This window comes from Ranitomeya variabilis, chromosome 4 (genome assembly GCF_051348905.1).
Source record: "Ranitomeya variabilis isolate aRanVar5 chromosome 4, aRanVar5.hap1, whole genome shotgun sequence".
In the NCBI taxonomy this organism is placed as follows: domain Eukaryota; kingdom Metazoa; phylum Chordata; class Amphibia; order Anura; family Dendrobatidae; genus Ranitomeya; species Ranitomeya variabilis.
Window position 1 is genome coordinate 58,120,709 of NC_135235.1, and position 14,786 is coordinate 58,135,494.

At 50.3% G+C, this 14,786-nt stretch overlaps 1 protein-coding gene across 5 annotated transcripts in view; it reads right to left on the reverse strand.

The window, feature by feature from the left end:
* The window catches only part of IDE (insulin degrading enzyme), a 113,817-nt gene that overhangs the window by 81,871 nt on the left and 17,160 nt on the right, over positions 1 to 14,786 (reverse strand). For 4 of the 5 annotated variants that reach the window (XM_077258581.1, XM_077258577.1, XM_077258578.1 and 1 more), the window contains 3 exons: positions 6,654 to 6,838; positions 5,560 to 5,767; positions 4,291 to 4,460 (listed from right to left, as the gene is read on the reverse strand). In XM_077258581.1, coding sequence (XP_077114696.1) covers positions 4,291 to 4,460; positions 5,560 to 5,767; positions 6,654 to 6,813 — 538 coding nt within the window. In that variant the 5' untranslated portion in view covers positions 6,814 to 6,838. Of the gene's footprint in view, positions 1 to 4,290; positions 4,461 to 5,559; positions 5,768 to 6,653; positions 6,839 to 11,126; positions 11,170 to 14,786 lie in introns of those variants that run through there. The other variant, XM_077258580.1, reaches the window with a different exon arrangement.

The following is a 14,786-nucleotide window of genomic DNA, read 5'->3' on the forward strand; positions in this document are numbered from 1 at the left end:
TTTCTAGGCAGTTTGTTATTGACATCTTGACCATTGGCATCAAGGTTGAAAGTGTGAAGAAAACACTGGCTGAGAAGTCAGGACTATTGTGATCACGAAAACGGTTTTCTTGCGTGTAGACTGAATAGGGGACAGAAAAGGAGCTAAAAACAAAAAAAAAAAAAGGAAAAAAAGTCACTCATCTCCTTTTCTTATCAAGTAGGTCTTGTACCATATATCAGCCTTTTTGGGAAGCACGGTTTCAACTGTTTGGGGCGACCGTACACCTCAGACGGCTGTCACCACAGAGCTGTCCTATAAACATTTGTCACCTGTCCGCAGGCTCCGTAATGATCGCTGGGGATCCCGCTGCAGGGGCCACCATAGATCCTCAGAAGAGGGATCCAAAGTCCTCAGGGTGAATGACTGAAGACGTGCGTCCACCAATAAACAGTCACTGGAACGATGGTCTCATTCACCATCCACTCAAGACCCTCACCCTTGTTATCAGTGGGTGTGAGCCCCGGCCATCACATTTACCACATTCTGTGGATAGGAGGTAAAGGGGTGTTCTGATAAGTGACATATGTAGGGTGTGCTGCCGTACAGCAGCTTAGTCATGTGAATATGGCCGTATACATATAACTACTGGCGGAGGAGATGGTCTTGTCCCACCCAAGTAACACTTATCCAACATGCCACGACTATTACCATGCTCCAGGAATGACAATCGCCAAATCCCTGAGCTGCAGAAGAGTCATGTAATGAACAATAGAAGAAGACGGTTATAAATATTTAGGAGCAATTGTATAATCCTTTCACCCTCTGGTTATCTGGAGACATTTGGGCTGGACAGAAACACCTGATGAGAAACTCAGCACTCCGCACCCAAGAGGTGCAGCAGCGCCTGCCATCTTATACAACTCCTGCAAGAGGCCAGAAATAATCGCTGACAGCTATCTAAGGGGGAGCCGGAATACACAGTCCTGACCCCTGCAGCAAACAGGACACACGTGGGAAAGGTTATGCCAAGTCATTATGTCGGCTAAAAGCCTAGAAATTGATCGGTGGAAAAATGGTCTGCTTGAATAGACTCTTTAATATCATTATAGCCAAGGAAGCCTTTAGCTTTCTGATAAAGCCCTGCTGCAAACATGGCTTTAAAAAGGGACGCTGTCATGTCGAATAAGAAGTAATTTGCAGGCAGCAGATCACTGTCCAGTGGGAAGCCCTGCCAAGTGTCCAGCAGGAGGCCCCACCAAGAGTCCAGCGGGAAGCCCCGCCAAACCTCCAACAGGAAGCCCCGCCAAGCGTCCAGCGGGAGGCCCCGCCAAACCTCCAACGAGAAGCCCCACCAAACCTCCAACAGGAAGCCCCACCAAGCGTCCAGCGGGAAGCCCAACCAAGCGTCCAGCGGGAAGCCCCGCCAAGAGTCCAGCGGGAAGCCCCGCCAAGAGTCCAGCGGGAAGCCCCGCCAAGAGTCCAGTGGGTGACCCCACCAGTGACTGACCGTCATCTGTATAGATGTTCATGCAGGAAAGTCACAGTTTTCTTCGAGCATGGCTAAGAATCATAGCTGAAGCCGGTAAGCTGGTCCGTGGCTCTATTTTAACATCCACCAGTCTCAGATCTGCTACAGCTGTGACATGGGAGCAGCTCTGAAGCAATTAATGAGAAGGGAGGCTCAAACAAATAGATAAGTTACACCCAGCATTATTATAGTCGTCATTGCCACACACTGAATAAACCAGCATTGTACATGGGACTACATTGAAAAGCTCAGCGGCTGCAATATTTGGTTAAGTAATTACAGAGCACCGGAAACAATTTGTGCGGCTGTCACACCACCAGATGCAATGTGCAGGAGCAGCCCAAAACCTGCTGTCAAAAGGAAAGACTCAAAGATGGAATTCTGTATGAGCGATTTTTGTTGAACTGAACTGCAGAGCGGTATAAATTATTATTTCACCTCTCCATTGTGGAAATATTAACAAAGTATATGGCACCTAATGAGGAAAAAATAAGTCATGACCAAGTGGGAGTTATCAGACAGTTTTCATTTGGAACATGTACGGTACATCTCCCTGTACGATAATGGCCAATGCTATGCTGGGAGCAACAATCAGGAAAGAAGAACATGTCCCCTTCATAGCTTAGAGCAGATTTCTCAGTTTGTGAAGAAAGACAACTCTGATCTCCTGCATGATTTGAAAGAACAGATGACTAGCCTTTCAGATAAGGTCAGAGTAGTTATTGCGGAGGAGGGGAGTGGGCAGTGCAGCGGAGTTTACCTGTGCCACATTACAAACTCGTCTGTAAGACTTCCTCCTTTCCTAGCATTCTGAGCACTGTCAGCACTGCAGCACTGCCCGTCTCCCACACTGTCAGCCCAGAGAAGAAAGCACAGAGTGTCAGAATCACCCTTATATCTTATGTGCTCAGAGCCAATTGTACTCGCTCTGCAGAGAGATCAGAGCAGGGTCTCATTACATCTCACAGGATTAGTCCAGAACAGGCTGCCATTGCTATGGTGTTATTTGGATTGTAGCAATTTAGGGAGAGAGTTCGGGAGATATTTCTTGTTTCCACAGTAGTTACTTATATCTTGTTTATTTGGTGATAGCAGACATATTATTATTAACTTCACTCGGGACTGGTTTATACAGAACTATAATTAGATTATATTTTCTGGCACACCTCTTTCTACACAATCAGGTCTTGAAGTTGATGCATTGGAATTTAGGTTTTTAGATTATGGAAGGTTGTGCAATGAATCTCTTCAATAAAATTTTTATATGGGTGTGCACTTTTTTTTTTTCCTTTTTTTAAATTGTCCCCCCCATCCTCTTTCTCTAGAGATTCTCAGTACATATACAACACCCACTCCTAATAAATATGGACTGTGCATCTTTTTCCATTGTGTACATCTCACACTGAGAAATCTTCTCTAAGCTATGATGGGGGTGTGTTCTTTCCTTGGGTTGTTGCTGTCTGCTTATGATTGGTCAATGTCATATAGGATGAAAAGTACACGCCCCCAGTGAAAATTTTCTTTAAATAAAAGTGGGAGTTAACTCATTAGGTGCCAAATACTTTGATTGCCAATATATCCACAATGGAAAGGCAAAATTTTATTTAGCTCTGCATCCACTATTATATATTGCGTGTCCAGGTCAACAAGAAGAGTGTGGTGAAAGGTCCTCCTCAAGAGGAGTTTGCCTCTTAATGAATTTGGTTACATCTTTTAGCAGCCATGCCCTAGGAATATAATACAGACATGGCCAGGAATACATATATTGCAATTTATGCCATAATTTGTGGGGCAATTTATGCATTTTAGCAGGCCCTCTGCCATGTCCACATATCAAATATTCAGTGGAGCTGGGGTAAAAACACAAACCGCTGCAAAGTTTTTGTGCAGCTGGGAGTTGTGCAAGAATCTTTCAACATTTTAATCAGTTTTACGCTAGGATTTCTATTGCAAACTGCTGGATAAGGTGGGTACTATAAGGAAGTAAGAAAATGATGACTGTGATCCTGTTCTACCAGATCCTTATAATCAAGTAAAGATCTTCTGACAGTAACGGGACATCAGTAACATTTTCTATCAGCAGTCATTTGAGGCATGTCTCTAGAGGGACTACAAGTGAGTATCTGAACAAGTGCCCAGTACAGGGAGACCGCAGTCTGAATCATGCTGGCCTTCCACTAATTTATTATTAAGATTAACTTTAAAGCGCACACAGCGGATACGACAATTTCACACAAATTGCATTTTTGAACAAGAATCGGTCGCCATCTTCAGTGATTAGACAGTAGCATTGTGGGTTCTTGACCTCACATTTTGATGGAAAACCCCCTGGCCCATGGACATTACCACTAGCTGTGCCAAAAAGCGTTCCAAGGCGGGGAGGCTTTTTTTTAGGATCTGGTGGTTTACAAGTGATACAGTATCATGCCCTGATTTTATCCTATAAAAATGTGAACCAGTTCCCTTAAGATTTAATCTTTCCATCTAGACCCTACAGGGCCGACTCATCATGGTGCCCTGGCGCACGCCTCTGAATTTGGAGCAGGTTTCAGCTGTGGTGAGCCATAGTAAGAAGCATACTCCAGTCCATTACTAGTAGATGGAGGTGCAGTTGTAAAAAAAAATAAATAAAATGCAATATTTATGAGCAACTACAAGATGTGCAAAATTATATATATATATATATATATACTTTAAATCAGAATTCTGGAGCAAAGTGTTTATCCTTGAGGCCCACTGATCAATGTTAGGGATGCATAGGAAACTCTTGTGTTGCGCACCTGTTCCAAACTTATGGAAGGGGTGTTGGGGGTCTCCTGTAGCCTTCTCCAGCTGGAAGAGTCTCCAAGCGTCATTCATCAGGTTCTTCTCATGCTCAGAATCCACTGCGTTCACTTCCCGATCCTTACAGCTCTCATCAAATAGAGGGCCTAAGAAAAACTGGGAAAATCTGAGAGAAGGGAAGATAAAAATCTTTGATTATTCATCTTGTATCAGTTTCCGACTAATAAAAAGAGCAAAAAAATAATAATATATTAATATATATTCCCTAAAAAAAAAAGAGAATCTGTGAGTAGGTTTTTGCTATGTTATCCGAGAGTAGCACGATGTGAGCAGAGACTCCGATTCCAGCCATGTGTCATTTACTGGGCTGCTCAGTTTAGGTTTTATAAAACCCTGTTTTATCAGCAGAAGATTATAACTAGATGACTAGCAAGCCTGCTGCCATGTAGTCCTGCATATTCATGAGCTCTGTATAACCCTGCCCCACCACTGATTGGCCTTACATAGGCAGAAAGCTGCCAGTCAGTGATGTGGGCGGGTTATAGAGAGCTCAGCATTCAGAGAACTGCTAGAACTGCAGCAGATAAAATAGGGATTTTCATCAAAACTGCATCAAGCAGCCCAGTAAGTGATACATTGCTGAAATCAGGGTCTCTGCACCTACATCATGCTTTCTCTTAGCAGGGAAAGCTGCTTCTTTATTCACTGAAGACAGATTTTAACCATGAATGTAGAGTAAGTGATCATTCCAGGAGGCAGTCTGTCTTTCTCTTTACGGATATACTGTAGGAGAGGACGGTTGGACTTAAAGATCTATGGAGAACAGTTTCAGGAAAATGTGCTGCGGAAGATCTGTGTCTGCCTCTAGCTCCTCCCCTCCATAGAACTTTATGAGCATCAACCGTAATAGGAAATTCTGTGTTTCACTGAATACAGATTTTACCAGCGAGTTGGGAATTTTGAGAATGAAAGATTAGTCTCAGAAGGGAAAAAAAAAAAAAGAAAAAAAAAGCAGATTTCTCTAAAATGATATATCACAAAGTTGATTATTTTCATGTGTACTATTGATGTAAAACAATGGTAACTTTAAAATTGTACCATTTCACCGCCTTGGTTTTTTTATTGTATGTACGCATGTATGCTATATCTGTCTTTAATAAATGGCGCTTTAAAAAAATAAATAAATATATATATATTTTTTTTTCACTCTATATTTGTCCTTTCCAATCAGTCTTTGGAAAACAAGCCCCTCATATGGTCTTTACCTGTCCAATGCTCCCTCTAGGTGTTCATGGGACACATCAAAGTAATAGTTGGTATGTTCTCCACTGGTGAAGGCGTTGGAGCTCCCCGCATGTTCACTGAGAAACTGGCTGTACTCATTCTCTTTGGGGTACTTTTTCGTGCCCAAGAAAAGCATGTGCTCACAAAAGTGGGCAAGTCCTGGTATGTTGTCTGGATCAGACAGGGATCCTGGCAGGAAAGACAGCAGAAAGCACAGTATGCCGAGTTTAAGACTTTATTCCTATAATGCAGCTACAATGTTTTAAAGGGGTTCACCTTACAATTAAAATGAAGCAACTCTGCATTAGGTCGCCAAAATGTCTCCTTTTTATTGCTCTTGTATACGTAGCATTCTCAAGGGAAAAGACAGCAAACACATTCAGTGTGGTGTAATCTAGAAGTCCCGAGAATTTATGCCTGACATATGCACTCCGTGAAATCCACTGGATAAACCCGCCGCCAACTGTTGTTTCTGCGGTGGCTACCTGGTGGGATCCACTTTTATAGGAGACAAGTGACTTTTGAAGCCAGAGGTAGACGATACATGACGCACATGCACTCGTGGCAGTTTGCACCTGCTCACACTTGCTAGTTAGTTTTCTGACATTGTTGACTGTCATCATGAAGACATAGATCCACTGGGACAAAAAAGGAACGAGATTTGCAACTAAAGACTGTTGCAAATTTTTGTGTACTTTTACATGCATGTGTGTTTTGTAGGCAACACTTTATTATTCAAGGTTTTTTACCCTTTGTTATTACATATGTAAATGAGACTATTGAACCATATGCCTTTTAATGTTCTTACATAACATTAATCCAATCCTCTCCCCCCTAAGATCTATTAAAATCGGACAACGCCTTTACGTTTGCTTCCATATGAAAAAGGACTTAATAAATATCAAGGTCGGCCGGCGACTTTGTCCGAGCTTTTATTTCTGTCCCTCTGTGTATTTGCATTGGACATCCCTGATCCATGGCCTGTGCGCCAGTAATGGAAATACATTGATAAGGACATGACAAAAGGAAAGCTCAGAGTAATGTGGGACGCGACAGTATTTCCGGAGCCCCGTACCTATGTAAACGTCCAGCGCAGCGGAGGACTTGTCGGTGGTGGGGTCACTTATAAGAAGGGCTTTTATCCCATTGACCAGCTCTACACCCCGATATTCCCTCTTGTCTTCTGGGGATTTGACAATATTATCCACAACTCGTTTGACTGCGAGGGAATTCATTTTGCTGTAAGTTTTGGACTGAAATCTGAAAGAAAAAGAAAAAATTGTAAATCTGAAATACGATGTCCTAAGTGAGCGGTAGATTTGCAGTAAGTAAAAACTTTAGTGTCACAAAGAGAGCAAAGTCTTTTAAGGACAATTCTCTTAGGTTTCTGAGCCAAGGAAAATCCTTCACTGACGCTGAACACGAGCCAGAAACCGTTCAACCCGCAGCAAAAGTATCATATGATAATAGCAGGAGCCCGGAGTAAACACGCTGCGCCCACAGACCGGCGGAGGAGCGGCTGTAAGGGGAGGACACAGCGTGACCCCAGCTCAGGCCTGCACACACAAGCGTCAGGACTCAGCTCAGCTTTAGTAACTAACAGCAGATCCTGCACATCACTCCCTTTCCAATTACAGTGACTGGACGCCTCCAGAATCCAGAACAGACACCACATTACTGATGTATAGCCAGTGCCCTCATTTTTGCTACTGCTGCCTAATTCCTTAGTGGTCTCTTCAGCCCTTTTCCAAAATGACCACTGGAAAGGCATAGGGGAAAAGTCTGAACCACGGCTCATCCGCCTGTCATCAATAGAAATTGATTCTTACTCACCCTCCCCAGGTCCAGTGTTGAGTATCTGCCGTTGCTCTGTTGTCTATAGCACATGGACAGAGCGCTGCCGCCAGTGATCTCAGTGGCTCTGGGCTGCTTGTGTCGCCAAATTGAGCTGAGCGATTGGCTGCAGCGTTGTTGACGTGACGTTAGTGCTAACAATAACACTGGACTGAAGCAGTGAGACTCAGCCCTGCACTGTGGGAGGGCAGATAAAGTAGCTTTTGTTTTGAAGCTGCAGCCGGGGAAGGAAACCAGAAAATCCTATTAGCGTTATTGTCCAAGACTTCTAGGTCATAACAGATCGGTGTGGGTCCAACACCTGACGTCGCCACCGATCCGCTGCCTGCAGACGCCACCCGTCCCCCTGCCTCCAGACGCCACCCGTCCCCCTGCCTCCAGACGCCACCCGTCCCCCTGCCTCCAGACGCCACCCGTCCCCCTGCCTCCAGACGCCACCCGTCCCCCTGCCTCCAGACGCCACCCGTCCCCCTGCCTCCAGACGCCACCCGTCCCCCTGCCTCCAGACGCCACCCGTCCCCCTGCCTCCAGACGCCACCCGTCCCCCTGCCTCCAGACGCCACCCGCTCCCCTGCCTCCAGACGCCACCCGTCCCCCTGCCTCCAGACGCCACCCGTCCCCCTGCCTGCAGACGCCACCCGTCCCCCTGCCTCCAGACGCCACCCGTCCCCCTGCCTCCAGACGCCACCCGCTCCCCTGCCTCCAGACGCCACCCGCTCCCCTGCCTCCAGACGCCACCCGCTCCCCTGCCTCCAGACGCCACCCGCTCCCCTGCCTCCAGACACCACCCGTCCCCCTGCCTCCAGACGCCACCCGCTCCCCTGCCTCCAGACGCCACCCGCTCCCCTGCCTCCAGACACCACCCGCTCCCCTGCCTCCAGACGCCACCCGTCCCCCTGCCTCCAGACGCCACCCGCTCCCCTGCCTCCAGACGCCACCCGTCCCCCTGCCTCCAGACGCCACCCGTCCCCCTGCCTCCAGACGCCACCCGTCCCCCTGGCTCCAGACGCCACCCGTCCCCCTGCCTCCAGACGCCACCCGTCCCCCTGCCTCCAGACGCCACCCGTCCCCCTGCCTCCAGACGCCACCCGTCCCCCTGCCTCCAGACGCCACCCGTCCCCCTGCCTCCAGACGCCACCCGCTCCCCTGCCTCCAGACGCCACCCGCTCCCCTGCCTCCAGACGCCACCCGTCCCCCTGCCTCCAGACGCCACCCGCTCCCCTGCCTCCAGTCGCCACCCGTCCCCCTGCCTCCAGACGCCACCCGCTCCCCTGCCTCCAGACGCCACCCGTCCCCCTGCCTCCAGACGCCACCCGTCCCCCTGCCTCCAGACGCCACCCTGCCTCCAGACGCCACCCTGCCTCCAGACGCCACCCGTCCCCCTGCCTGCAGACGCCACCCGTCCCCCTGCCTGCAGACGCCACCCGTCCCCCTGCCTCCAGACACCACCCGCTCCCCTGCCTCCAGACGCCACCCTGCCTCCAGACGCCACCCTGCCTCCAGACGCCACCCTGCCTCCAGACGCCACCCGTCCCCCTGCCTGCAGACGCCACCCGTCCCCCTGCCTGCAGACGCCACCCGCTCCCCTGCCTCCAGACACCACCCGCTCCCCTGCCTCCAGACGCCACCCGTCCCCCTGCCTCCAGACGCCACCCGCTCCCCTGCCTCCAGACGCCACCCGTCCCCCTGCCTCCAGACGCCACCCGCTCCCCTGCCTCCAGACGCCACCCGTCCCCCTGCCTCCAGACGCCACCCGTCCCCCTGCCTCCAGACGCCACCCGCTCCCCTGCCTCCAGACGCCACCCGTCCCCCTGCCTCCAGACGCCACCCGTCCCCCTGCCTGCAGACGCCACCCGTCCCCCTGCCTCCAGACGCCACCCGTCCCCCTGCCGACGCCACCCGTCCCCCTGCCTCCAGACGCCACCCGTCCCCCTGCCTGCAGACGCCACCCGTCCCCCTGCCTGCAGACGCCACCCGTCCCCCTGCCTCCAGACGCCACCCGTCCCCCTGCCTCCAGACGCCACCCGCTCCCCTGCCTCCAGACGCCACCCGCTCCCCTGCCTCCAGACACCACCCGCTCCCCTGCCTCCAGACGCCACCCGCTCCCCTGCCTCCAGACGCCACCCGCTCCCCTGCCTCCAGACGCCACCCGCTCCCCTGCCTCCAGACACCACCCGTCCCCCTGCCTCCAGACGCCACCCGCTCCCCTGCCTCCAGACGCCACCCGCTCCCCTGCCTCCAGACACCACCCGCTCCCCTGCCTCCAGACGCCACCCGTCCCCCTGCCTCCAGACGCCACCCGCTCCCCTGCCTCCAGACGCCACCCGCTCCCCTGCCTCCAGACGCCACCCGTCCCCCTGCCTCCAGACGCCACCCGCTCCCCTGCCTCCAGACGCCACCCGTCCCCCTGCCTCCAGACGCCACCCGTCCCCCTGCCTCCAGACGCCACCCTGCCTCCAGACGCCACCCTGCCTCCAGACGCCACCCTGCCTCCAGACGCCACCCGTCCCCCTGCCTCCAGACGCCACCCGCTCCCCTGCGTCCAGACGCCACCCGTCCCCCTGCCTCCAGACGCCACCCGTCCCCCTGCCTCCAGACGCCACCCGCTCCCCTGCCTCCAGACGCCACCCGCTCCCCTGCCTCCAGACGCCACCCGCTCCCCTGCCTCCAGACGCCACCCGCTCCCCTGCCTCCAGACGCCACCCGCTCCCCTGCCTCCAGACGCCACCCGTCCCCCTGCCTCCAGACGCCACCCGCTCCCCTGCCTCCAGACGCCACCCGCTCCCCTGCCTCCAGACGCCACCCGCTCCCCTGCCTCCAGACGCCACCCGTCCCCCTGCCTCCAGACGCCACCCGCTCCCCTGCCTCCAGACGCCACCCGTCCCCCTGCCTCCAGACGCCACCCGCTCCCCTGCCTCCAGACGCCACCCGTCCCCCTGCCTCCAGACGCCACCCTGCCTCCAGACGCCACCCTGCCTCCAGACGCCACCCGTCCCCCTGCCTCCAGACGCCACCCGCTCCCCTGCCTCCAGACGCCACCCGTCCCCCTGCCTCCAGACGCCACCCGTCCCCCTGCCTCCAGACGCCACCCGTCCCCCTGCCTCCAGACGCCACCCGCTCCCCTGCCTCCAGACGCCACCCGTCCCCCTGCCTCCAGACGCCACCCGTCCCCCTGCCTGCAGACGCCACCCGTCCCCCTGCCTCCAGACGCCACCCGTCCCCCTGCCTGCAGACGCCACCCGTCCCCCTGCCTCCAGACGCCACCCGTCCCCCTGCCTCCAGACGCCACCCGTCCCCCTGCCTGCAGACGCCACCCGTCCCCCTGCCTGCAGACGCCACCCGTCCCCCTGCCTGCAGACGCCACCCGTCCCCCTGCCAGCAGACGCCACCCGTCCCCCTGCCTGCAGACGCCACCCGTCCCCCTGCCTGCAGACGCCACCCGTCCCCCTGCCTGCAGACGCCACCCGTCCCCCTGCCTGCAGATGCCACGCATCCCCTGCCACCACACAGTATGGAAATAAATGCTTTAACGACCTTGTGTATGAACGCTGCCCAATGTGCACAGTGATGTGCTATCTGCAATTGTACGAGGCTTTCAGAAGTTAGTGATTGTACAAAGTTTTTTCCTTCTTTTAAGCACATCCCATGACATTTGAAACATGTCGAACATAAGTAAATACCCTGGTAGACTTACTATATTGTTGATTATCAGTGATCACAGGCAAACTACCGGGCCCTGTAAATAAGGACATCAGAAGAATCATCACAATCTACACAAATCCCAATCAGAAATATCTAACAAGCAGTTTGCAACCAAAAGTCACTTATCTAGAGGACCATGAAAAAACAGCTCTGCAGCATAGGACAGAAATAATGGCACAATTCCCCATTGTACACCACCAGTACTCCACACTGAGCGAGCACGGAAGCGATCGGTCATCTGTTTTATAAAAAGCTCAGGACAGGGAAGAACCTTGTAAGAATACATAGCGAACCCTGCCAGGTACATAATATGCCATGGGACAACTGTAGAAGAAAAACCCAACAAGGACCGCACAACCAAAAATCATACAATGATCTGATGCCGCTAGGCAAAAATTTACAAAATTGAAAATGAGGTCCTTAGCTTAAAGGAAACCTGTCAGCAGGATTGTGCACAGTAACCTGCACACAGTGTCAGGTCGGCGCCGTTATACTGATTACATTGATACCCGGTGATGAAATCCGTCTTGTGGTTGTTGTTAAATCTTTATTTTCAGTTAATGAGATTCTGGTGCTCTGGGGCGGGGCTGTGGGGGTCTTCATGTGTATGGCTTCTGACAGGTCACGGATCCCTCACTGACCTGCCCCCTAGTTTACATATTTAATATTATATGTATTGGGAAAAAACAAAACAAAAAAAAACACAACAACAAACAACAACAACAAAAAAAACAACATTCAGCAGGCAGGTGCAGTCGGCGACCTGCGCTGCAGCATGATCAAATGTATTATGTGCATTAAATGGTTTTATTTAGTCTAATACATATATTCTGGAAAAAAAAATAAAATAAAAAATTTCAAAATGGCACCAGCTGCATCTGCACAGTAGCATCGGCCATCGGATAGATGCTAATATGCCGAATGATTATTTTTTTTTTTTCCAATACATATGCATGTAAAATAGGGGGCAGGTCAGTGAGGGATCAGGGAGATGTCATAAGCCCATAAACATGTATATGTAAGCAAAGCACCATATAAAGCCCCGCCCACAGGCCGCCCCAGAGCCCCGCCCACAGACAGCCCTGCCCACAGGCCGCCCCGAGCCCCGCCTACAGGCCGGCCAGAGCACCAGGATCTCATTAACTGAAAACTACAAATAAAGATTAAACAACAACCACAAGACAGATTTCATCAACCAAGGTATCATTGTAATCAGTATAACGGCGCCGACCTGACAATGTCTGTAGGTTTCTCAGCACAATCCTGTATGAAGCCCACTGCCACATCATGGCGAACTTCTCAGTGGGTCCCGAGCCTTTTTACATCTAACCACCTGCTGTTGGTGCTGTGTGATGGCCATTGTTGCTGTGGTTTTGTGACTGTGGGCCGGAGTCGCAGCTTGGGTGCGGTGAGGCACCAGATCGCCCGTCCCGCTGGTGCACAGTCACGGTAGTTTCTGCACGGTGCCATGCATTTTCAGGCTAGGCACCCACTGAGGTTCACACGTGGCAGTGGGCTTCATACTGTCTGATCAGATTGTTAACCTCTTAGTGACCGCCAATACATCATTTTACTGACCTGCGATGGGGGAGACTAGCATCCCCCGACAGGTGACAGTCCGGCAGCTGTCAGTAGTACTCTATAGCTGACAACTTGCTGTATCAGCCATTACACAATGTAATCATTTTTGTTCCTGGCTTCTAAGTGTAATATTTCAACTGCTTATCTTTAAATGAAGCATTCCCCACCTCCCTCCTCAATAGAGTACACATACCAAACATATATTTTTTTAGTTAACTGGTAAAAAGAAATTCCAAAATTTTTTTTTGGCTTATGTCGCCATTTTCCAGGATCTGTAGCATCTCCATTTTTTGTGATCTGGGGCTGGGTGTTTGATCGCCTGTTATTACAATGTTGCGGCAACATAAAAAAAAAGCAAAACATAATTCTGGCATTTTAATTTTCTTTCTAGTTACACAGTTTACCGATCTGATAAATTATTTTTATATTTTGATAGATCGGACATTTCTGAACTCAGCGGTACCAAACGTGTTTTTTTTCATTAGGGCAAAAGAGGGGTTGTTTGACCTTGTGGGTCTTTTTTTACTGTCGTCAGTAGTCCCCCTAGAAGGCTTGAAGCTATGATCATCCGATCGCTTGTGCTACACGTAGCAGGGCTTCAGCCATGGACCGGCATTCAAAGGAGTTTCACAATGACAGGCACAGGGGTCTTCTGCAGACCCCTGGCTGTCATGACAACACATCGGTGCCCCGCCATCATGTGACAGGGGCCCCAAGGGTCTTATGATGCGCTTCCGGCCGGCACGTGTTAAATGCCGCTGTCAGAGATTGACAGCGGCATTTAACTTGTTAACAGCCGTGGGTGGATCTCGGATGTTAGAAGCACATGATTATCAGATCAGCCATCATGTGCAGGGAGAAATGCGGGCTCAGCGTGGAAACACACATCAAAGGCAGGGACACGACCCAGGATGTACATATATGTCAAGGGGTTAAATGATTTCTCTTCAGTCTTGTAAAAAATAAATAAATAAATTCACGAAAAGGGGAAGCACCTGTGTCTCACTATGGCCTCATTCAGACAGCAGTTTTTCTTGTACGAGTTCTGCATTTTTCATGGATAGAAATCGTACCCATTATAGTCTATGGCACCTCCTGATGGAGACATGGCGAAATGCGCGTAGGGGCGGCAGGTCGGGGGTCTATTTACTAAAACTATATACGTATTAGCCGTAAGTCTGCACTTTGTCACATTCTCGCACAGCAAGCACTTTAGTTCTTTTTTTTACCTATACATCTAACTTACCCTCCAACCTCACATGAGGATGTTATATATATATATATATATATATAACTTTATTTTCTATTCTGCTGCTCTGCATTTGCACAATCATTAACCCCTCATGAACTTTGTTCTTGTCTATATTATGTATAGTTGTGCAATCTTTTGTTGAGCATTAGCTCAGCATTTACTCCTGCGGTATTTATAAGTTATTTTGTATTCCTTGGCTATACTTTCGCTATTACTACTCCCATGAATTGTCCTGCTTTGGTAGTGTTACTCAGTCCAATATTTTAATGTGTATTTATTAGTGATGAGCGAATATACTTGTTACTCGATTTCTCGAGCACGCTCGGGGGTCCTCCGAGTATTTTTTAGTGCTCGGAGATTTAGTTTTTATTGCCGCAGCTGAATGATTTACATCTGTTAGCCAGCATAAGTACATGTGGGGATTCCCTAGCAACCAGGCAACCCCCACATGTACTTATGTTGGCCATCAGATGTAAATCATTCAGCTGCGGCAATGAAACTAAATCTCCGAGCACTAAAAAATACTCGAAGGACCCCCGAACGTGCTCGGGAAATCTCGAGTAACGAGTATATTCGCTCATCACTAGTACTTATGTCAATAAACTTTCTTTATGGTTGAATATACTCTCTGACCCTCCATTTTGCTTTAATTATGCCGAGTTGGGCCCTTTGTTTTTTTACAAAAATCTAGCCTACTCTAACCTTGTGCCAAAAAAAACAGCAGCCTAGCAAACTGAAAGTGGTGGAGGCCTAAAGCTACGTGCACACGTTGCGGAAAGTCCTGCGGATTTTTCCAGACTGATTTTGGTAAATCCGCAG